We start from the raw sequence: 25715 nt of genomic DNA on the forward strand, positions 1-25715 counted from the left end.
TATAATGTGAAAGATTTTACGTCACGAGAATCGTGATCTTTTTATTCTAAGCAAAAAAATTGTGATTCTCATTTTGGCCAGAATCGTGCAGCTCTAATATAATATATATATATATATATATATATATATATATATATATACACACATATATACATATATATACACATACATATACATACATACATATACTTACACACACACACATACACACACACACCATGTTTCCCAGAAAATAAGACCGTGTCATATAATAATTTTGGCTATAAAAAAAAAAAAACACACTAGAGTCTATTTTCAGGGGATGTCTTATTTCTTTACGGTACGTACAATGATGGTCTTAAAGTGGGTGTAACCCTAAAATAATAGTGCTGTGTCATTTACCCCTCTCTATATTCCAAAAAATGTGAAATAAAACAATACATTTTTTTTTTAAAGTTCCTGTGTTCCCCGTCTTCTCTCCCCCTCTCAGTTCAGGAGTCAGCATTATGACATAATTTTAATCCCCTCCAAAAAAAACCCTGGTTAAAGTCCTTATAAAATTATGTAATCCATTTTGTAAAAAAATTATACCGGTATAAGGGGCAGTGTGTCTCCCTTTGTAACTATATGGTGGAAAATACCTTATTTACAGCACTGCAGGGCACTCACGTGACCCACCGGAGCTCTTCTCTGCTTGGAATAACTGCAGAGGAAAGGGCCGATATCCCCACTGACGTCAGTCCGCTCTAAGCACTGCAGAGGGAGGGGCCACAGACGTCAGCCGGGAGGAGAGAAGACCTCCGGCAGGTCATGTGAGTACCCAGCGGCTCTGTAAATAAGGTGTTTTCCACATTACAGTTACAAAAGGGAGACACACTGCACTTTATACCGGTATAATCTTTTTACAAAATGGATTACATTTTATTACAAGTACTTTACTAGGGCTTATTTTCAGGGTGGGGGTTATATTGCAGCCCTCCCCGATAATCATTCTAGGGCTTATTTTCAGGGAAACAGTGTATATATATATATATATATATATATATATAGGCGTGAGGACTCGCGTGGCGTCGGTGCCCCGATGATGTCACATATGACGAACCACATTTGGCGAAGCTAACACATGCAACATCGCCACGCCTCTTTGGACCTAAAATTTTGATAAAGAGTCATTGGGAATCTTTGCTATACAGCCTGGGATTGTATTTTCTTAAAAGTGCTTATCTGTTTTTACCATGTGAGTAGATTTTGTACTATATAGTCTATGTATTAAAGTTTTAACCAGATTTACACTACGTGGATTCCTCAGTTTTGATTTTATGTGGATACTCGTGTAACATATGTTTATTATGACCTTGTTATACTCTGGAGAGTGAGCTACACTGTGGTACTTGAGCCAAGCGCTGTGAACTTGACCATTCCTTGAGGGGATTGTTTACAATAGACTGATTGGACTCTGTAGTGGAGTCATTCTGTTTTGGTAAGAGCCCATTTGTTACAATTGGTGATCGCTCACGTGTTGGTCACAGAATAGGATTAAGCACATCTCCTTTGTCAAGTGTCACAGCAGTGTTTTTTGGAGATTATTTTTTGGACTCTGAATACTTATTTTTTCATGTTTTTATACTTTATTTATGTGGGCTATTGATTCAGATTTTACATTATTATAATTAAGTTGTATTTGCACATTATAATTTTTTAGCATGGCAATGTATGTTCTACCAATCCTATGTTTTAGTGCAGTTAAAGCAGAAATAAACCCATCGATTTAACAGTTTCAAAAAACAGTTACATTCCCGGTGTTCTATCAGAAAGCCATTACACATCAGAAAGTGCAATCGAAGTGATGTTCCGTCACGGCCATCTTGGTACACCCGCACTCATCTGCACTAAGCCTACAGTCAGAAGGCAGCAAGCTGACATCTTTTTACACCCACCAAAGTCTTGCCTTTCACCAGTAACCTGAGCTTATATCGTGAAATAGAGTTTTTTGAAACCCGTCAAACTTTTCTGATGTTGAATCTTAAAAGCAGCGGTGTTCTGTTAGACTAGCAAACCTGTGAGATCACCAGGCTTGCCGTTGCTTTTAAAATTCAACATCAAAACAGCGTCACGGATTTCAAAATACTGTACTTCACTATATAAGCTCCGTTTACTGGTAAAAATAAGTGTGAAATGCAAGACTTCGGTGGGTGCAAAAAGATGTCAGCTTTCCACCTCCTGACTGTAGGCTTAGTGCAGACGAGTGCGGGTGTACCAAGATGGCCGTGATGGAACGTCACTTTCCGTTGCATTTTCTGATGGGTAGGGGCTTTCTGACAGGACACCGGCACATGCCGAGAATGTAACTGTCACATTGGATGTGCCCTCAACTAAACTGTCAAACTTAGCCAATGGCTGGTGTTATAACTGATCACACGTGCAGCATCATGGCAATTGAAGATTAAACAGAGGCCAAAATGGCAGCTTCCTTGGCTGAAAATGATAGGAGGGTTTACTTCCACTTTAAGAAATATTTCTGGGTTCTGAGTGTGTGTGTGCTGGGGGGATCCAAAGAAGTTTGAGAAGATGAGGGAGGTGGCACAAGGTAGCTGGCCTAAGGGGAGCAAAAGGTAACGATCCAGCCTTGCAGATGAGCCAAGAGAAGGAAAGCAGTCTTTTCCCACACATTTTTGCATAGTATGCAGTTAAGGTATCTTTTTTCCCCTTTACTTAATTTTTTATAATTTTAACTGTTATTATAGCATGTTGTGATTAAATTTTGAGCAAGCATCTGGATCTGCAAGTATAGCCCAAAGAAGATCAGATGACACGTATAAGTTCATCATGTACATAAGAAATGTGAACCAAATTCTTTTCATGTAGAAAGTGAAAAAATGTCTAAGTTTCATGCTAGCTCGACAGCTCTGAGGATTTAAAATTAAGACAGAGAACCCGATCTTCCCACAATGATATCTAATATAACAGCAATATGTGCTGTTTATTGTGGTGTTGTGCCAATGCAATCATCTGGATCGTCTCTAGTTCTCATGTTCCTGAGGGAGAAGTTGAGGAGTTGATTTTCTATACTGTAATCACATCAACATTTCACTAGCGTTTAAACAGCGATCAAGAAATCAATTTGGATGTTACAAGCATAATAAGCATGATCGACTCTGTGCCAATGGTAAAGGAGTCCGCACTATCTGGTATAACATTGGGTACCACCACCTTGGGTGAAGCTTGTTCTCGAGACATTATTGCTTTCTTCTAATCAGGAAGTGGACATTGTTATCCCGGGATGATTTTTTAAACAAGCGCTTTGTCTGCTGCAACATGTGAGTGTTATTTTCCACTTTTCAATAAATTTAGCCCTACAATATTACACTATGTGAGATTGTTTTTCTTACATGGATGTGGTTGGTGTTGCTGAGCTGTGATGTTTTGTAGTTCTTACGTGTGGCAATGCTATTTTGTGAAACGCTAACCGCTTCTTGACCGGTCTCCAAGGAGAGGTGTCGTTTTTGCCAATTTGGATGTTACAGGTCTAATAAGCGTGATTGACTCTGTGGCAATGGTATAAAAGTCCACACTATCTGGAAAGCACATTTGCGCCCCCCCCCCCCCTCTTCCACAATGGTGGTACATGGGAGAAGTGGGTTTATTATAGACTGATATGTGGTGGACTATCCATTCATAAGGATTTTTTGGGATTTATCACTGTGGTGTGATCACCTTGGACTATACACTATATACAATGCCTTGCAAAAGTATTCACCCCCTTGGCTTTTTACCTATTTTGTTACATTACAGCCTTTAGTTCAATGAATTTTTAATCTGAATTATATGTGATGGATCAGAACACAATAGTCTAAGTTGGTGAAGTAAAATTAGAAAAATATATACATAAAACTATTTTTCAGAAATGAAAAACTGATAACTGGCATGTGCGTATGTATTCACCCCCTTTGTTATGAAGCCCATAAAAAGCTCTGGTGCAACCAATTACCTTCAGAAGTCACATAATTAGTGAAATGATGTCCACCTGTGTGCAATCTAAGTGTCACATGATCTGTCGTTACATATACATACCTTTTTGAAAGGCCCCAGAGTCTGCAACACCTAAGCAAAAGGCACCACTAACCAAACACTGCCATGAAGACCAAGGAACTCTCCAAACAAGTAAGGGACAATGTTGTTGAGAAGTAAAAGTCAGGCTTAGGTTATAAAAAAATATCAAAATCTTTGATGATCCCTAGGAGCACCATCAAATCTATCATAACCAAATGGAAAGAACATGGCACAACAGCAAACCTGCCAAGAGACGGCCGCACACCAAAACTCACGGACTGGGCAAGGAGGGCATTAATCAGAGAGGCAGCACAGAGACCTAAGGTAACCCTGGAGGAGCTGCAGAGTTCCACAGCAGAGACTGGAGTATCTGTACATAGGACGACAATAAGCCGTACGCTCCATAGAGTTGGGCTTTATGGAAAAGTGGCCAGAAGAAAGCCAAAAATAAAAAAACAAAATGGCACGTTTTGAGTTTGCGAAAAGGCATGTGGGAGACTCCCAAAATGTAGGAGGAAGGTGCTCTGGTCTGATGAGACTAAAATTGAACTTTTTGGCCATCAAAGAAAACTATGTCTGGCGCAAACCCAACACATCACATCACCCAAAGAACACCATCCCCACAGTGAAACATGGTGGTGGCAGCATCCTGCTGTGGGGATGTTTTTCAGCAGTCGGGACTGGGAAACTGGTCAGAGTTGAGGGAAAGATGGATGGTGCTAAATACAGGGATATTCTAGAGCAAAACCTGTACCACTCTGTGTGTGATTTGAGGCTAGGATGGAGGTTCACCTTCCAGCAGGACAATGACCCCAAACACTGCTAAAGCAACACTTGAGTGGTTTAACCACTTCAGCCCTGGACCATTTGGCTGGCCAAAGACCAGAGCACTTTTTGCGATTCGGCACTGTGTCGCTTTAACTGATAATTGCACGGTCGTGCGACGTGGCTCCCAAACAAAATTGACGTCCTTTTTTCCCCACAAATAGAGCTTTCTTTTGGTGGTATTTGATCACCTCTGCGGTTTTTATTTTTTGCACTATAAACAAAAAAAGAGCAGCAATTTTGAAAAAAAAAAAAACGCATTATTTTTTACTTTTTGCTATAATAAATATCCCCCCAAAAAATATAAAAAAACTTTTTTCCTCAGTTTAGGCCGATACGTATTTTTCTACATATTTTTGGTAAAAAAAAAGAAAAAAATCGCAATAAGCGTATATTGATTGGTTTGCGCAAAAGTTATAGCGTCTACAAAATAGGGGATAGTTTTATGGCATTTTTATTAATAATTTTTTTTTTTACTAGTAATGGCGGCGATCAGCGATTTTTATTGTGACTGCGACATTATGGCGGACACGTCGGACAATTTTGACACATTTTTGGGACCTTTGGCATTAATACAGCGATCAGTGCGATTAAAAATGCACTGATTACTGTAAAAATGGCACTGGCAGTGAAGGGGTTAAAACTAGGAGGCAGTGAAGGGGTTAATGTGTGTCCTAGTTTGTGTTCTAACTGAAAGGGGATGGGGACTGTGCAGGGAACTAACAGATTGCTGTTCATACTCTGTATGAACAGACGATCTGTCAGTTCTCTGCTCAGAGAACCAGAAACTGTGTGTCTACACACACAGTTCCGGGTTCTCCGTGTGCCCTGAGCAATCTTGGGAGCACGGCAGTGATCGAGACCGCCGGGCACTCGCATCGGCTCGGGGAGCGAGCGGGGGGCGCGCGCCTCCTGCGGCGCGCACACACCCTCTAGTGGCCATCTATGTTACCAACGGCAGGGCGGCACAGTGGTGTAGTGGATAGCACTTTCGCCTAGCAGTAAGAAGGGTCACTGGTTCGAATCCCAACCACGACACCACCTGCCTGGAGTTTGCATGTTCTCCCTGTGCCTGTGTGGGTTTCTTCCGTGTACTCCGGTTTCCTCCCACACTCCAAAGACATGCTGGTAGGTTAATTGGCTTCTGTCTAAATTGTCCCTAGTATATGAATGTGAGTTAGGGACCTTAGATTGTAAGCTCCTTGAGGGTAGGGACTGATGTGAATGTACACTGTATATGTAAAGCACTGCGTAAATTGATGACGCTATATAAGTACCTGAAATAATAAATAATAACGGCGATTCACGCAGCCGAGCCATGTTGCTGCAGTACAACTGCGGCGGCTGGTCGGCAAGCGGTTAAGGGGAAACATGTAAATGTGTTGGAATGGCCTAGTCAAAGCCCAGACATCAATCCAATAGAAAATCTGTGGTCAGACTTAAAGATTGCTGTTCACAAGCGCAAACCATCCAACTTTAAGGAGCTGGAGCAGTTTTGCAAGGAGGAATAGGCAAAAATTCCAGTGGTATGATGTGGCAAGCTCATAGAGACTTATCCAAAGCAACTGGGAGCTGTGATAGCCGCAAAAGGTGGCTCTACAAAGTATTGACTTTAGGGGGGTGAATATCTTCAAAAGTTGTGGGCATGTTCTGTAAATTAAATGATGCAAATCCTCAAACAATCCATGTTAATTCCAGGTTGTGAGGCAACAAAACACGAAAAATGCCAAGGGGGGTGAATACTTTTGCAAGGCACTGTATTTGTTTACCCTTATATTCACCTTTGTTATATTCATATTCACTTCAAGCGCATGTTATATTTTGGTTAAGTCAATTTTTGTCAACTGATGTGCTAGCTGCTGCTGAGACCTTTAAGTGCAAATTCCTTTTGATTGTATAAGAATAAAGAAGTGCAGGCAGTGCACAGGATGAAAAGCCGAGAAGGGCAGGCAGCACAGACAGGATGAGTAACAAAGAGGGGCAGGCAGTACAGAGAGAGGGGCAGGCAGTACAGAGAGAGGGGCAGGCAGTACAGAGAGCATGAAAAACAAAGAGGGGTCATGCCGATGTTCTGTCTTGCATACATTTTGATTTGAAAAAAAAATAAAAAATCTACTGAAAGTGAAAAACAAAGAGGGGCAGGCAGTATGGATGGGATGAAGAATAGAAAAGGGAAGGCGGTACAGAGAGGAGAAGGAACAAAGAAAGGCAGCCAGTACAGAGAACATGAGGAACAGAGAAGAGCAGTGCATAGAGAGAGGATGAGCAACCAAGAAGAACAAGCAGTACATTAAGTATATGAACAGTGGAAGGCAGGCATTACAAGGAGTATAAGGAACAAAGAGGGGTAGGGAGTACAAAAAGAATGAACATGCAAAGGCAGGGAGTACTAATGGAATTGGGAACACAAAAGGGCCGGTAGTACAGAATAAGACCAGCCATATATGGTTCGAATCTCAGCCAGTTCAGCAGGAACCGGCAGAGATTCAAACTGTTAATGGGCATGCTGAATATACCAAGCTGATCGATCAACTTGGGTACAACCTGCCTCCTGGATTCTCTTGCACCTATCGATAGCGGCTGGTATTGCCGCTAGCAATAATCACCGTCTTCTCCCGGCGAGGACAACTTCCCCTGCCCCGCCGGGAGCGGACAATAGCTCGGCGGGACGAACTCCCCTGTCAGCACTGTCTGTGTAAATGGGGAAATCGTGCACATTTCTTTTCCTGCAACCCGTGGTTGCAAGAAAAAAATTTGCACTGTGTATGGCCTGCCTAAGAAACAAAGAAAGATGGGAAGTACAGAAATGAAGAGGAACAGACAACACAGGGAGGATAAGGAACAGAGAAGGGCAAATAGTATAAAGAGGATGAAGAACACGCAAGGGAAGGCAGTACAGAGAGACTATAGAAAAGAGGAAGGTAGGCAGTACAATGAGGATATAGAACAAATAAGGATAAGGAGTACAGAAAGGCTGAAAAACAGAGAAGGAAAGACCGTACAGGGAGGATATTAAACAAAGTAAGGTAGGTAGGTTGGTAGAACAAGGAGAATAAGAAACAAAGTAGGGTAAGGAGTAACAAACAGTGAAGGGCAGGCAGCACAAGGAGGAGATGGAAAAGAACAGGGCATGGAGTACAGAGGGGATGAAGAACTGACAAGAGAAAGCAGTACAAGGAGGAAAATAGGCAGTAGAAGCAGGAGAGAGAATACAGGTAGGGAGTATAGAGAGGATGAAGAGAAGAGCAGATAGAACAGAGAGAATGAGGAGCACAGAATTACAAAAGTATAGTTTGGCTGAAGAACAAAAAAGGGTCAAGAATGAAGAAAGGTGTGTAGTACAGATAAAACGAGGAACAGTAAAGGAGTAAAGAATATAGATTTTATAAAGCACATATAACATCTAGGAGCAAAGATACGATAAAGAGCAGGAAATGGATTATAAAAAGGAGAATAAGAGCAGAGAAGGGCTTGAATTATGGACTGAAAGAACAATAAAGTAGGACCAGGATTATAGGATTGGATGAATAAAGGCAGGGAGCACATATTTATTACAGAGCACTGAGCAGAAAAGGAATTGGATTATAGATTGGTTGAAGACCAAAGAAGGGCTTAGAGTATAGATTAAGAATATAGAATGATGGAGAAGATAGAGCAGCTAAAAAACTGAGCAGATTGTAGATTTTATAAGGAAAAGAGTAGGGCAGGAAGCGTAGAATTTATAAAGAACACAGGACTATTGATTTTATAAAGAAGAGAGCAGGGTAAGGAGCATAGATTTCATATAGAAGAGAGCAGAGTACGGAGTATAGATTTTATATAAATAAGAACAGGGTATGGAGTATAGATTTCATAAAGAAGAGAGCAAGGTATAGAGTATAGATTTTATATAAATAAGAACAGGGTATGGAGTATAGATTTCATAAAGAAGAGAGCAAGGTATAGAGTATAGATTTTATATAAATAAGAACAAGGTATGGAGTATAGATTTTATAAAGTAGAGGGCAGGGTATGGAGTATGGGCTTTATAAAGAAGAGAGCAGAGCATGAACTTTATAAAGAAGAGAGCAGGGTATGGAGTATGGACTTTATAAAGAAGAGAGAAGGGTATGGAGTATGGACTTTATAAAGAGGAGAGAAGAGCATGAACTTTCTAAAGAATAGAGCAGGGTATGGAGTATAAACTTTATAAAGAAGAGAGCAGAGCATGAACTTTATAAAGAAGAGAGCAGGGTATGGAGCATGAACTTTATAAAGAAGAGAGCAGGGTACGGAGTATAAACTTTATAAAGAAGAGAGCAGAGCATGAACTTTATAAAGAAGAGAGCAGGGTATGGAGTATGGACTTTATAAAGAAGAGAGCAGAGCATGAACTTAAAAAAAAGAGAGCAGAGTATAGAGTATAGATTTCATATAGAAAAGAGCAGAGTACGGATTATAGATTTTATATAAATAAGAACAGGGTATGGAGTATGGACTTTATAAATAAGAGAGCAGGGTATGGAGCATGAACTTTATAAAGAAGAGAGCAGGGTATGGAGCATGAACTTTATAAAGAAGAGAGCAGGGTATGGAGTATGGACTTTATAAAGAAGAGAGCAGGGTATGGAGCATGAACTTTATAAAGAAGAGAGCAGGGTATGGAGCATGAACTTTATAAAGAAGAGAGCAGGGTATGGAGTATGAACTTTATAAAGAAGAGAGCAGGGTATGGAGTATGGACTTTATAAAGAAGAGAGCAGGGTATGGAGTATGGACTTTATAAAGAAGAGAGCAGGGTATGGAGTATGGACTTTATAAAGGAGAGAGCAGGGTATGGAGTATGGACTTTATAAAGGAGAGAGCAGAGCATGAACTTTATAAAGAAGAGAGCAGGGTATGGAGCATGAACTTTATAAAGAAGAGAGCAGGTTATGGAGTATAGATTTTATAAAGAACATAGACTTTTTTTTTTTTTTAGAACAGAGCAACGTATGGAGTATGAATCCTATAAGGGGGAGAGAAGGGCAGGTATAAACTATAAAGGCGCATGATGGAGAGAATACAATCCAGAGAAAGCAGATAGAAAAGGCTTGATGCTTATGTTGCTGTCTTGCATTCAGACTGATGAATGAAGGTACACTACTGGAGTAAAATAATGGCTAACATATGAATTCTACAGCCACAAACTATGCACATGATAAAATATCAGTTAAAAAACTGGCACAAGTTCCTCTCTGGATTCGTAAGAGACTGACTGCAACACCAATAATAAGGATATGCTAAAATTGAATTATCCATAGAATTTCCTTTACTTCTGCTGAAGCCAGAATATTCTGACCTGTGACTCTCCCGAGTCCCGACAATGTACAGATTGAACATCTGGAGGGATCATTTGTCTGATCTGTACGCTTTCAGTCCCCATCTTACATTCCTTCTGACATCCTGGATTCACGCTCCTCTTGTTATTTAAATTCTATTTTATAAAGGTTAATATAATCTGCATTTCCACCCTTCCATATCCCTTTCCATCTTACTGTATGAACAGATGTGGCAGGAAATCAGGCTTAGTAACAAGAGTAGATAATATAATCGAGCTGAGGCTGTATTTTGGCAGGAATAACCTATAATTGATATCTTGCTAATCTTGCATTTCCTTCATATAAAAACTGTTTACATCTTTTTTTTTTCCCAACACACATGGTACATGCGCTGCACAAATGTTCCTCTTGGCAAGATGTAGATGTGATTTTTTCTATTTATTTTTTTTATTATTTAACTGATTCATATTGGTCTACCACCATACCTTCATTGTTATGTGCCCTGGTGTAGTAATATTAGAACTATAATGAGATCATCATCTGTATATAAAGTGCATATACAAGTCTACTTTTTGACCCGTGCATGTTTTTTATTTTGTTTTTTCAAACTAAACTCAATTTTTTTTGATGCATCTCTACTTGCCACTAGGGGGCGTCTTCCCTTTTTTTATCTTCATGCACAGAAGGCATGAAGATAAAAAAAACCTTCTACATTTACAACTCGTTTAAGTATTAGTTCACTATTAGCGCTCCCTCACATTTATATTCAATAGACAATTTTAGATGATTCAGACTCATAAGGATGATCATTCAAGTTAAACTTGCCGACCGCCTCATAGCAGATTTACTGCTACTGGATGGCTGTGCTGTGCAGGATCACATATATATATATATATATATATACACATGATCCTGCACTTCTATCATAGCGTGAGTGCACGCCTCCGCTGGCTCGCTCCCACTGTAATCAGCGGGTCCCGCAGACCCAATGTCCACCGGCATCCACTGATCGTTTGGTACAAACACAGAACAGCGATCTGCCTATGTAAACAAGGCAGATTGCTGTTCTGTCAGTACAGAAGGCATGGATCCTGTGTTCCTGTAAAGCAGAAACACAGGATCCATGCCTTCCACTAGTAAAAGCAACTCCCACATTACACTGAAACATTAGCTAGGCACACAGTTAACCCTTTGATCGCCCCTGATGTAAACCTTTTCCCAGCCAGTCATTAGCATTGATCACTGTATTGGTGTCACTGGTTCTCATAAAAAGGGTCAATTAGTGTCCGATTTGTCCGCCACAATTTCCCAGTCCTGCTAGAAGTCGCTGATCGCCGCCATTATTTGTAAAAAAAAAAAAAATAATAATAAAAATTCCATAAAGATATCCCAGAGTTTGAAGGTGCTATAACTTTTGCGCAATCCAACAAAAATACGCTTATTGGTATTTTTTCTTTTACTAAAAATATGTAGCCCAATACATATTGGCCTAAATTGATTAACACATTTGATTTACATTTTTTTTTTTATTGGACCTGTTTTATAGCAAAAAGTAAAAAAATATGTTTATTTGTCGGTCATTTTTTGTTTTTAGTACAAAAAAAAAAAAAAAAAAAAAAAAGGCAGAGGTGATCAAATACCACCAAAAGAAATCTCCATCTGTCGGAAAAAAAGGACAAATTTTATTTGGGTACAGTATCGCACGACCGCGCAATTGTCAGGTAAAGTAACGCAGTGCCGCATCGCAAAAAATGGCCTGGTCATGAAATTAGATAATGGTAAATCTTCAGCTGTGAAAAAAGGTAAATTTGACAAATCATCTATCCGTTGCTGAACTCTCACAGTGACAGAATGTTCTGGGGAATGACAATTGAAAAACACTGTCTAAGCCAAAAGGTTGTCAGTTAAAGGATTTTTCTATTTTGAACAAGAACATGCAAAAAAAAAAATCTTTGTACGAAGGCATTCTAAGACTTTGGGCTGTTTATCCTTTTCACTCCAAGACGCAACGTATGGGAGTCATGGAGCTCCAAATCTTATATGTCAGTCTCGAGCTGTTCAGATGACCCCCCAGAGGAACATATAGGTGAGTCTGAGTGTGAAGACAGCAGCTGCTCCAGAACAAATGTTCTCCCGGTTCCTGGAAAAAGTAAACTCCTTTATAAAACAGACTTATGAGAAAGCTCCAGGAACGCTCACCTTGTATATCATCGTTGAATGTACAATATTTGTTGCGATACTTGTTTAGGAGTCGAAAGGCATTTGAATTTGCAAAGTCTTCAAACTGGATCAAACAGTTCATGCCGTATCTGTAATAAAAATGCATATCGCATTATTTTGATGCAGGTTCTCAAATACTTAAAAGGGTTGCAAACCCTTTTTTTTTTCTAAATAACAAACATATCATACTTACCTCCACTGTGCAGTTAGTTTTGCACAGATTAGCCCCGATCCTCGTCTTCTGGGGTCCACCAACGGCGATCGGGGCTCCTCCCCGCACCGGGAAACCCCCTAGGAGAGGCACTCTCCCTGGGGGTTACCATGAGGGCGCGCTCCTGAGTCCAGCATTTGCGTCCATAGACACAGAATGCCAGACCCGGCCCCGCCCCTCAGATCATTGGATTTAATTGACAGCAGCGGGAGCCAATGGCTGTGCTGCTATCAATCTATCCAATCAAGAGCCGGGAACCCCAGGCAGAGAGATAACGCATCCCCGTCGGGTCAAGTTCTAGGGCTCAGGTAAGTAAAACGGGGGGAGCTGGGGGGCCGGTCACTGCCAGGTGTTTTTTTACCTTAATGCATCAAACACAAGGGTTTACAACCCTTTAAAGGAATATATGGTCACAGTATACATTTTAATTTAACAACATCAGCATTGTAACAGCATTACAACAGCATTACAAGCAATAAACAATCCAATATAAGGTTACTTTAAAAATCTCCTTTTATGCTGCGAGTTCTGCCTGGCATCTCTTTACACATTTTCCTAGGTTCCCTGCATGCTTTGCAGCTTCTCTATTTCTAAGGACTACATATCCCACGGTATCTTGCTACTTGCAGTGATTCCTGTTCTGACCCCGCCTCTTGACACTCCTCCTCTCAGCACCTCTGTAGATCAGAAGGCAGGCTCTGTGAGGTGTGTGACACAGCAGTGCATACTCATAGGGAATAATGACTACATATCACAGAATTCAAGGAAGTAAATGCTGGGGATCTTCACATATAAAAAGTTTACAAACTTTAAAAGAGAAAAATGGGAATTGAGATTTTTTTTTAATGAATTATACTTACCTAGGTGGATGGAGCATTGGTCCACTGCCGGCTCTAACACTGAGAACCGAGCGATCAAACACCGTCAATTGCTCGGTTCTCACAGCTCCCTGACCAGAGAGCCGGTGACTGTCAGTCACCGGCTCTCTGCTCACTCCCCCACCCCCCACGCTCACAGGGAGCACTGGGCTGTAGAGGGGGTGGGAGCAACCGACTCAGGCTCTCGGCAGCTCGCTAAAAGAATGAAATGGGTGTCGGTCCAGGCATGTGGCAGGATTCCGACCATATGGTTGCAATCTTTCCTGAGCCTGGACCAGCACTGTGACGTCAGCCGACAGCGGGCTCTAGCCCGCTGTCTGCTGAAAACAGCTCACAGGAGTGCAGAACAAACGGCACTCCAGTGATCCACAGAAGAAATAAAGACAAACGAGCTTTGGCTGTACTTCTCCTTTAATCATTGAGACTAATAGGAGTAGGCTAGAAATAACTGAAATAGAACATGGAAATGAATTTAGGATTTTTACATTTTGGCCATAGATACACCTTAAGTATTGACATTTATATAAAACTTAACATTAGCTTTCTACTGAAAATTGTGCAAAAATAATATCATTTCTGGTTCAATAAATGTTTATTGAAGTTTTACAGAAGTACAACAGCCGGTAACATAAGGGTGGAAAGGAAGCATACGAAACATCAAAGGCTAGACAGCCATAATGCAATTACTGTGAATTCCAGCTATAACTCGCAAGGCTCATCTGGCTTCCAATTCCAGCTTTAAACAAAAAAAAAAAAGAAAAAAAAAAGCCCTGTACCTGGAGGAGAGCAGGGTTGCTAAAATAATATAATTTCAATGCCAAACCAGACCCAACCCCTTCTCTTCAAAAGGTCCCAGGTTTCATTGTACAGAAGCAAAAATTACCAATTTCACTTCTGCCAGTGAAATCTTTTATCTTTTGTTGTACATGACAGGTTTTGAACCCAAACTGGATGACATTATATGGGTTTATTCATAAAAATTTGTCTTGCGATACTGCATATACACTAAATTACCAAAAGTATTGGGAAACCTGCCTTTACATGTACTTTAATGGCATCCCAGTCTTAGTCCGTAGGGTTCAATATTGAGTTGGTCCAACCTTTGCAGCTATAACAGCTTCAATTCTTCCGGGAAGGCTGTCCACAAGGTTTAGGAGTGTGTCTATGGGAATGTTTGATCATTCTTTCAGAAGCGCATTTGTGAGGTCAGACATTGATGTTGGACGGGAAGGCCTGGCTCATAGTCTCCACTCTAATTTATCCCAAAGGTGTTCTATCGGGCTGAGGTCAGGACTCTATGCAAGCCAGTAAAGTTCCTCCACCCCAAACTCGTTAATCCATGTCTTTATGGACCTTGCTGTGTGCACTGGTCCAAAACATTTGGTGGAGGGGGGATTATGGTTTGGGGTTATTTTTCAGGGGTTGGGCTTGGCCCCTTAGTTCCAGTGAAGGGAACTCTTAAGGCGTCAGCAAACCAAGACATTTTGAACAATTTCATGCTCCCAACTTAGTGGGAACAGTTTGGGGATGGCCCCTTCCTGTTCCAACATGACTGCACACCAGTGCACAAACCAAGCTCCATAAATACATGGATGAGTGAGTGTGGGGTGGGGGAACTTGACTGGCCTGCACAGAGTCCTGTTCACACAAAGTTGGGAACGTGAAATTGTCCAAAATGTCTTGGTGTGCTGACGCCTTAAGAGTTCTCTTCACTGGAACTAAAGCGCCAAAAAACAACCCCACACCATAATCCCCCCTCCACCAAATGATTTGGACCAGTGCACAAAGCAAAGTCCATAAAGACATGGATGAGCAAGTCCCGACCTCAACCCGATAGAACACCTTTGGGATCAATTAGAGCGGAGACTGTGAGCCAGGCTCTCGTCCAACATCAGTTCCCGACCTCACAAATGCCCATAGATTCCCACAGATACGAATTGAACCTTACGGACTAAGACTGGGATGCCATTAAAGCTCATGTGCGTGTAAAGGCAGGCGTCCTAATACTTTTGGTAAAATAGAGTACATTTGTTCTGTGGGGGCAAAATCAAATGTTATTAGGCTATATTCCAGGTTGAACGTTACTCATTCATACACTGGATGAAGTTGATCAAAAATATTTATTATTATCGGCAGCTCCATCTATAGGCCATAATGTGATCATTTTCCTGATCCAACGTACTATCTAGGAACGCATAACATTTGACCTGGAGCTCATGAGATAAACCTTGGCTTGGAGAAAGAGAGAGATAAATATCCAAAGACAGAAAACACTGATAAAAAGCCTTTTTCAATAAAAAACCCTCAAAGGAGACCCAAGAAATTTTACAGAAACCTGGTTCAGAACATTTGCACATAGGCGAAGATAAGATACATTTCAAGTTAGTTGTCTAGTTTACAGTACATTTGATTTTTCAGTTGTGTCTTTCAAGTGGATTTGTTTGCGGGCCTCGAAATTACACGAAATGAGTCAGAAAATGGCACACTCATTGCCCGATAATTCAGAAATGAAAAAAAAAGAAGATGCGAGAAACACAAAACCGTAGGGGACAGTCACAAAGCCCTGGTATAAAGTGTGATGGGCCTTTTCTGCTAGGTGAGCTGAAATGACTATCTTCTGTATTGTCCCGCTGGCTGCAGGTGATACACTAAACAGATCTGTCATTCACTGCCCCCTTTCAAGGCTGCTGAAATGTGAAGGGGAGACGCAAGGCAGCTAAAAGCCGAAACTGATACAGAGCCTTCAGGGTTTTTTTGAAACCGCAATTTTCCTCTTGAAGTGCTCCATTCATGGGGCTACTCTGCGACATCCGAAGTGTCCCAGATTTTTATTTGAATCCTACGTCTCATATTTACACTGCCTGTTGTGCAAAGAAATTAGCGGCTGTGTCGTTCCAACAAATACGGCGCCGGCCTTTGTTCCCTGTGAAGATTAGGTCAGCGGTGACAACCAGTTCCTTATTATTCTGTCCAAGATGCTTTGTCATACTGTATGTGAATGGGAGCAAACATCTTGAAAGAGGAGACTAGGACAGGTCTATCATGTAGCATGTAACAAAAAAGTCTGCAACAGAATAAAATACTTGAAAATGTACTTTTCTTTAAAAACTGATATTATAACAATTTTGCAATTGTTTTCTGCCAAGAACAGATTAGATGGAAGCTTTAAAAGTGATAATTGAAAATTCTTCATTACGCAATGTTATCTTCATTAGCTACAGCATGTAGAATATACATTAGGTAAAATAATGAATTGACCCCCTGCAGATTTTGTAAGTTTACCCACTTACGAAGAAATGAAGGGCCTATAATTTCTATCATTTGTGTATTTTAAATGATAGAGACAGAATATCAATCAAAACTACAGAAAAAAACACGATACAAATGTTATAAATTGAGTTGCAGTTGAGTAAAATAAATATTTGATCCCCTAAGCAAAATATGACTTTGTACTTGGTGGAGAAACCCTTGTTGGCAAGCACAGAGGTAAGACGTTTCTTGTAGTTGGTTACCAGGTTTCCATACATCTCAGAAGGGATTTTGGTCCACTCCTCTTTACAGATCTTCTCTAAATCCTTAAGGTTTCTTGGCTGTCGCTTGGAAACTCGAAGTTTCAGCTCCCTCCATAAATCTTCTATAGGATTAAGGTCTGAAGACTGTCTAGGCCCCTCCATGACCTTCTTCTTGAGTCACTCCTTTGTTTCCTTGGCAGTATGTTTTGGGTCATTGTCATGCTGGAAGACCCAAACACGACCCAGCTTCAGTGTTCTGGCTGATGGTAGAAGGTTCTCATCCAAGATTTTACAATACATGGCCCGTCCATTGGCCCTTCAATGCAGCAAAGTCAGCCTGTACCTTTAGCAGAGAAACAGCCCCAAAGCATGAGGTTTCCACCTTCGTGTTCTTAGGGTCATATTCAGCAAACATGGAGAGTCCAGTTAATGCCAAAGAGCATCATTTTGGTCGCATCTAAACACCTCACTTTCTCCCAATCCTTCTATGAATCATTTAGATGTTTATTGGCAAACCGCAGATGGGCCTGTACATGTGCCTTCTTGAAGGGGACCTAGCGGGTGCTACAAGATTTTAATTAATGGCAGCGTATTACGTTACCAATAGTTTGTTTGGTGACTTTGCTCCCAACTGCCTTGAGATCATTCACAAGCTCCTCCTGTGTAGTTCTGGGCTCATCCCTCACTTTTCTCATGATCATCCTTACCCCATGAGGCAAAATTTTGCATGGAGCTCCAGACTAAGGACGATTGATGGATATTTTGTATTTCTTCCATTTGCAAATAATCACGCCAACAGTTGTCTCCTTCTCACCAAGCTTCTTGCTGATGGTCTTGTAGCCCATTCCTGGCTTGTGCAGGTCTACATTTTTGTCCCCCGAGTCCTTTGACAGCTCTTTGGTCTTGCCCATGATGGTGAGATTTGAATGGAATAAAGAAATTCTGTGGACAGGTGTCATTTATACACATAACGAGTTGTTTTTAGGAGCACCTTCTTAAATTGACAGGACTAATCTGTGTACCACATGACCACATACTGTAGCCAGTCTGTGGGAGCCAGAATTATTGCTGGTTGGTAGGGGATCAAATACTTATTTTACTTACTGAACCGCATCTTGATTTATAACCTTTGTATCATGCGCTTTTCCTGTATTTTTGGTTGATATTCTGTCTCTATCATTTAAAATACACCCATGATAAAAATTATAGACCCTTCATTTCTTTGTAGGTGGGTAAACTTAAAAAATCTGCAGGGGATCAAATGATTATTTTCCCCACTGTATGTAGAAAAAGAAACATGGCTGCCGTCAAGTTCACGCAGTATATAATTGTAAACAGTAAAAGAGTTCATTAGCAGTGCTGCTAAGATAGACTATAAAATTAAATGTTTACCATTTTTACTGTGTATTTATCATAACCAACAGGGACTACTGGACAAAGGCTTGAAGAGTTGGAGATTCCACGAGATTGCTATCCTGTGACAGTTGCTCAATGACTCATAAGTGGTAGACATGGTCTCCACCAATGTGCTAAGTACATGGAGATGCCCAGTCACCAGACATGCCTAATAGGAGGTTTGGGGTTACCTGCATGAGTCTCCCAAGATGTCACCCTCCAGTCTCCCTCCGCTCAGGGCAGGTAAATTAATTATCAAATTACATTTCAAGAGTGTATGCTAGAGTACAACCAGAGATTATGGCGAGGTGGGCTAATAAGACCCATATTATCCCCTTTTACTTAACCAGCATGAAACACTGAATACTCTTCTTGAAACAAAGTATCTGCATAACTGCCATGGTAGATGCAAAAAACCCCAAAAGAATAAAGATGGAGTCCCCCTAAAAAAAAAATATTAAAAGCCAGCAGCTACAAATACTGCAGCTGCTGACTTTTAATAAATGGACACTTACCTGTCCAGGAGTCCAGCGATGTCGGCAGTCGAAGCCAATCAATCGCTCGGCTCTCAGCTGCTGCCGCCGCCGCCATTCTCTGTGAGGGAATCAGGAAGTGAAGCGCTGCGGCTTCACTTCCTGATTCTCTACTTCGCATGCGCGAGTCACGCTGCGCGTCCTAAGTGGTCCCTGCTATCTCCTGGGACCTGTGTGTTTCCTAGGAGACAGTGGGGGGGGGGGGGGTGCGGGAAGGGGCGTGACTCCTGCGGGAGTCTATTCCAGGAAGTGGGTGCAAATACCTGTAGTAGACAGGTATCTGCACCCCCCTCCCCTCCTGAAAGGTGCCAATTGTGGCACCGGGGGGGGGGGGAATCAGATGAGCGGAAGTTCCACTTTTAGTTGGAACTCCACTTTAAATCCTCATTTTAGGACAATGGGTAAAGCATATGCTATTAAGAGCTAAAGGCCTAATTTCAGGAATAGGAGATCTGACCCAGACACAAAATATCTGCTTATTATGCCTTTCTTGGTTTCTCTTTTCCCTCAACATCAACTGACATTCTTAAATAAAACCTTTCAATTTTTGGAGGAATAAAGAAGCTGGGTTGCAAGCAATTCTACACAAAGCACCAACAATCTCTGAAGCAGGGAGGGGTCCTTAAAGTTAAAACTGTGCTTTGCTCATGCAGGACAAAATTATTAACTTAAAGGGGTTGTAGAACTAAAAGGTATGTTACCTTAAGGCGGGGACACGCTGTCCCTCTCTCCACGGGGTCCCGGCTCTTGATTGGATAGATTGATAGCAGCGCAGCCATTGGTTCCTGCTGCTATCAATCAAATCCAATGACGCGGGCACCGGGGGGGTGGGGCCAAGTCCGGCATTCCTGTCTGTAAACGCAAATGCTGAACTCAGGAGCACGCCCGCAAGGTAACCCCCTCAGAAGAGAGCTTCTCCTAGGGGTTATCTGATGCAGGGAGGAGCCGCGAGAGCCGCCGGGGGACCCCAGAAGAGGATGTTCAGGGCTACTCTGTGCAAAACGAGCTGCATAGTGGAGGTAAGTATGATGTTTGTTATTTAAAAAAAATAAAAACGATCCTTTACAATCACTTTAATGCTCTCTCTGCATTAAGGTAAAAAAAAAAAAAAAAAAAAAAAAAGATCTGTGTTCTGATCACCAGCAAGGAATGAATAAAGCAGTGGTTCTTAAAGAAAAAAGTACAGTCAAAGCTTGTGGCTGTACTCCTGGTCAGATAAGACTAACATTTTATTATCTGGCCTCAACCTTAAACAAGGGGGGTTATTTACTAAAGGCAAATCCACTTTGCACTACAAGTGCAAACTACAAGTGCAAATGGCACTTGAAATTGCACTGAAAGTGCACTTGGAAGTGCAGTCGCTGTGGATCCGAGGGGGACATACAAGGAAAATAAAAAACAGCATTTTAGCTTGCACATGATTGGATAAAAAAAATCAGCAGAGCTTCTCCTCATTTCAGATCTACCCCTCAGTTTACAGCGACTGCACTTCCAGTGCAATTTCAAGCGCACTTTGCACTTGTAGTTTGCACTTGTAGAGCAAAATGGATTTGCCTTTCGTAAATAACCCCCAATACGTCTGGTGGAAATCCAATACAGCTCACCATCCAAATAACACCATTCCTACAGTAAATCATGGAGGAGGTAATGTCCTGTTATGGGGGTGTTTCTTTGCAGCAGGGACTGGAGAACTTGTCAAGACAGAAGAAAAATGGATGGGGCAAAATAAGATCAAACGGTTGAGGAAAATCTGCTGCTCTCTGACAGAAAGTTGTCAATGGGAAGAAGGTTTACCTTCCAACATGACAATAACCCAAAGCACACAGAAAAAAAATTACCACATAGTGATTGAAGGAGAAATAGGTGAGTGTCCTTGCATGGCCTAGTCAGAGCCCAGACTTAAACCCCCATTAGGAATCTGTGGAATGACTTGAAGACTGCAGTCCACAAATGGTCACCATCAAATTTAACTGAACATGAGCAGTTCTTTAAAGAAGAGTGGGCAAATATTGCAAAGTCTAGATGTGCAAAGTTAGCAGAGACAAATCCCAACATACTAAAGGCTGTAATTAAAGCAACAAGGTGGTTCAACAAAATACTGACAAGGGGGTGATCCTTTTTCCAACGCAGTGATTCTGTTTTTGAATTTTTTTTTATTGTTCTCCGACATGTTGGTGTTATAACTTTCACTTGGATGTTATGAGTTGCACTGAGTAAATAAAGCTGTATAAAAACCAAAAACTGTACCTGTCTTCATTTCAGACTGCAAAGCAAAACAATTATATTATTTTAAAGGGGGTGATTCTTTTCTATACCTACTGTATATATATCTTTCTATTTTGAAATACACATTTCAGGATCCATTTGTTTAGATCATTGTGTAATTTTGATGTATGTTAACAGCTGCACTGTTTATATCTCAAATCCATTGACATTAATTTAAAGTACCTATGCAAGGTGAAGGAAATCCATTAAACATGATCAGCTGGGGGCACTTGAGGACTGAGGTTGAGAACCACTGCTGTAGAGGACCCAAGTTGCTTAGGTTGAAGCTTATACAGGGCAAGGTTCTCTCTTCCTTGACCCAGTGACAGTGATGACACCTAGGAAATGGTCACATTAGGTACTTCAAAGGATGAGAGGTGGGACACACACTCACCATACGTAGAACACTCAGGTATTTCCTTTCGTTCACGTTGGTATATGAACCATAAGGGAATGAAGGGAAGGTGAGTTTATTAAACTAGTTACGGGAATATGCTAATTTTTTAAATTACTTTAAGATATTATCAAATTAGATTAAGGTGGGGAGAGACCAAGAGACTAGGTCTAAAATTAATTATGAAGACACCACATCTGATCAACCAACCCCACTTTGTTATACAGACTAAAGGTGGTACACACAGGTCGAAAAATGGCCGATTCAGCAGGAACTCCCCCCCCAGTCAGAAAACAATAGCACAGTGGGTGAGATTCCTTCATCAGCATTGCTTGTGCTCATGCGGGGACCTGTCTGGGTTTTTTTTTCCGTTCAACCAGTGTGTGTATACCCAGCTTCAGAGGCAGAATAAGGATAGATGGGAAAAGTAACACTAGTAGGCTGGACAAAGGCAAACAAATATCTTTCTGGGAACAATAGATAAAGGGTGACTTCTGCTTGTCCTCATACATGTCACTTGAGCGCAGAGAACATTGGATCCTTCAGTCCTCTATACAGGAGAATAATGGATTGGAACACGATGGAAAATGTATCTGCACAATGTTGAATATCACCAACAGGTTAGGACACTTAGCGCCCTCTTGCTTTTCAGAAACAGGCTGATAATTGCAGATAATACTTGTAGAACCTTCACACGCAATTATCGGACCATCTTCCAGCTTTAGTTGTCAGCCCCATGCTTAGACAAAATGCATAGAGACCCAGAAAAGAACTAAATATCATTTCAGCTCAAACCTGACAAGTTAAACCATTTTATTCCTTTTTTTTCTTTGACTTCCAGGATAAAATGCTTCTGTAAAAAACACAATATGTACTGCCTAAAGGACTAGCAGTGTACTAGAACATGTATGTGATAAAAAGATAAAGTAAAACATAAAACAGATGCAGTAAATTAAAAATATGCAGTGCAGAGGTAGGATGAGCTGACCTTGAATACTTCAAGGACAAAGCTTACAGGCATATTCCAAAAGAGTGGTTGGACAAGTAATTTATTTACAGAAGGCTTTTTTTTTTTAGAGGACATTACATTACAATCTCATTAAAAAACACAATCAGGGCCTCCTCAACAACGCTGGTCTCCACCCTAAGGCTCTTAAGGCAGCCATTAGTATTCTTTTTAAGCCATCTATAGACTACACAAACTGGTACAACTTTAGTCCCATCTGGCTAATTAATACTGATGTGAGATTATTGGATAAAGTTCTTGCTACCCATTTGAACACTGGCATAGCCTGCTTTATTTCCCCAGATCAAGTGGGGTTCATACCAGGATTACAGGCAAGAGGCAATAGGATTGATTTACTAAGGCTGGGTTCACACTGGTCCGACAAACGCTCCGACATTGGGAGCTCATGTCGCATGACGTGTGAAATTTAATGTTTCCCTATGGGAGCCGTCCTAACTGGTCCGACACAAGTCGTTCCGACTTTAGAAATGCTCCCTGTACTACTTTGGTCCGACTTTGATCCTACTTCAGTCTATTGACTATCATTGAAGTCGGATCAAAGTCGGATTGCCGTCTTGCATGATCCGACTTTGGCACGCGACTTGTGCTCAGATGTTCTTGAGGGGGAACTCCACGCCAAATTTTAAATAAAAAACCGGCATGGGTTCCCCCTCCAAGAGCATACCAGGCCCTTGGGTCTGGTATGGACCTTGAGGGGAACCCCCTACGCCGATAAAAACGGCGTGGGGGTCCCCCCCAATCCATACCAGACCCTTATCCGAGCACGCAGCCCGGCCGGACAGGAATGGGGGTGGGGACGAGCGAGCGCCCCCCCCCCTCCTGAGCCGTACCAGGCCGCATGCCCTCAACATGGGGGGTTGGTGCTTTGGGGGAGGGGGCGCGCTGCGGCCCCCCACCCCAAAGCACCTTGTCCCCATGTTGATGAGGACAAGGGCCTCTTCCCGACAACCCTGGCCGTTGGTTGTCGGGGTCTGCGGGCGGGGGGCTTATCGGAATCCGGGAGCCCCCTTTAATAAGGGAGCCCCCAGATCCCGGCCCCCCACCCTATGTGAATGAGTATGGGGTACAGCGTACCCCTACCCATTCACCTAGGAAAAAAGTGTCAATTTAAAAAAAAAACACTACACAGATTTTTAAAGCATTTTATTAGACAGCTCCGGGGGTCTTCTCCCGACTTCGGGGGTCTCTCCGGTTCTTCTCCACGCTCTCCGGATCTTCTGCCGGGCTCCTCCGCTCTCTTCTGCTCTTTTGCCGCTCTTTTGCTAAAGCGGAGGAGCCTGGTCTTCGGTCTTCTGCCTTCTGCCTTCTGCCCTCTTCTCCTGATGTTGACACGACGCTCTCTGGGGCTAGAATGCTCTCTGTGCGCTCTGCTCTGACTTATATAGGCGGTGACCCCGCCCCCTTATGCCGTCACAGTCCCTGGGCATGCTGGGACTGTGACGTTTTAGGGGGCGTGGTCATCGGGTGATGACCACGCCCCCTAAAACGTCACAGTCCCAGCATGCCCAGGGACTGTGACGGCATAAGGGGGCGGGGTCACCGCCTATATAAGTCAGAGCAGAGCGCACAGAGAGCATTCTAGCCCCAGAGAGCGTCGTGTCAACATCAGGAGAAGAGGGCAGAAGGCAGAAGGTTGAAGACCGGGCTCCTCCGCTTTAGCAAAAGAGCGGCAAAAGAGCAGAAGAGAGCGGAGGAGCCCGGCAGAAGATCCGGAGAGCGTGGAGAAGAACCGGAGAGACCCCCGAAGTCGGGAGAAGACCCCCGGAGCTGTCTAATAAAATGCTTTAAAAATCTGTGTAGTGTTTTTTTTTTAAATTGACACTTTTTTCCTAGGTGAATGGGTAGGGGTACGCTGTACCCCATACTCATTCACATAGGGTGGGGGGCCGGGATCTGGGGGCTCCCTTATTAAAGGGGGCTCCCGGATTCCGATAAGCCCCCCGCCCGCAGACCCCGACAACCAACGGCCAGGGTTGTCGGGAAGAGGCCCTTGTCCTCATCAACATGGGGACAAGGTGCTTTGGGGTGGGGGGCCGCAGCGCGCCCCCTCCCCCAAAGCACCAACCCCCCATGTTGAGGGCATGCGGCCTGGTACGGTTCAGGAGGGGGGGGGCGCTCGCTCGTCCCCACCCCCATTCCTGTCCGGCCGGGCTGCGTGCTCGGATAAGGGTCTGGTATGGATTGGGGGCGACCCCCCACGCCGGTTTTTCGGCGTAGGGGGTTCCCCTCAAGGTCCATACCAGACCCAAGGGCCTGGTATGCCTCTGGAGGGGGAACCCATGCCGGTTTTTTATTTAAAATTTGGCGCGGAGTTCCCCCCTAAAGATTCATACCAAACACAGTGCCGGCATTGGCGGGGATCCAAGTCGGATCCCCGTTCATTGAAAGTCGGACACATGCCGGCTTCATGTCGCAGGGCAAAGTCGGATCCAAAGTAGGACGGCTGTCGTGTCGCACCAGTGTGAACCCAGCCTCAAACTGGAGAGTGTAAAATCTGGGGCACCTGTGTATGGTAGCCAATCAGCTTCTAACTTCAGCTTGTTCAATTAAGCTTTGACAAAAAAAAAACGGAAGCGAATTGGTTTCTTTGCAGAGCTCCACCAGATTTTGCACTGTCCAGTTAAATCAACCCCAATGTTTGCCAACTGTTGCATCTTAACAAAATCACAGAATCCCATAAGATTGCTTCAGTGTTATAGTCCCTGGATATAAAACAGGCCTTTAATGTTATTAGCCTTTCTTGGGATTATCTATTCTTTGAAAATAACTTAATTGCCTGGATTTGTGCACTTATTTGACGACCTATGAGCTTTCGTTAAATAATCGGATTTCAGATTGGATACATTTTTTTTTTTTTAAAAGCGATGAGGCAGGGTTGCCCCCCTCTACCCTACTCTTTGTGCTGTCCATTGACCCTTTTGGGCTTTCCTTCGCCTCTAATATTACAGTGATAGAAATAGCAGATTGTCGCCACAAACTGTGTATGTTGGCAGATGAGGCTGTCCTATCTTCCTGGAGCTCTGTATGAACAGTTTTGAACATAAATCTCCCCCTGAAAGCTTGCCAGGGCATTCAGAACAACTTTGAGATTACTTGGACCCCCAACAAACTTTCCTGCTTGAGCAT

At 42.4% G+C, this 25715-nt stretch overlaps 1 protein-coding gene across 2 annotated transcripts in view; it reads right to left on the reverse strand.

Moving 5' to 3' along the window:
- The window catches only part of ME3 (malic enzyme 3), a 254281-nt gene that overhangs the window by 63659 nt on the left and 164907 nt on the right, over nucleotides 1–25715 (reverse strand). For both annotated transcript variants that reach the window (XM_073612948.1, XM_073612949.1), the window contains exon 8: nucleotides 12354–12463. In XM_073612948.1, coding sequence (XP_073469049.1) covers nucleotides 12354–12463 — 110 coding nt within the window. The remainder of the gene's footprint in view (nucleotides 1–12353; nucleotides 12464–25715) is intronic.

Source organism: Aquarana catesbeiana, linkage group LG02, assembly GCF_042186555.1.
Source record: "Aquarana catesbeiana isolate 2022-GZ linkage group LG02, ASM4218655v1, whole genome shotgun sequence".
In the NCBI taxonomy this organism is placed as follows: Eukaryota; Metazoa; Chordata; class Amphibia; order Anura; family Ranidae; genus Aquarana; species Aquarana catesbeiana.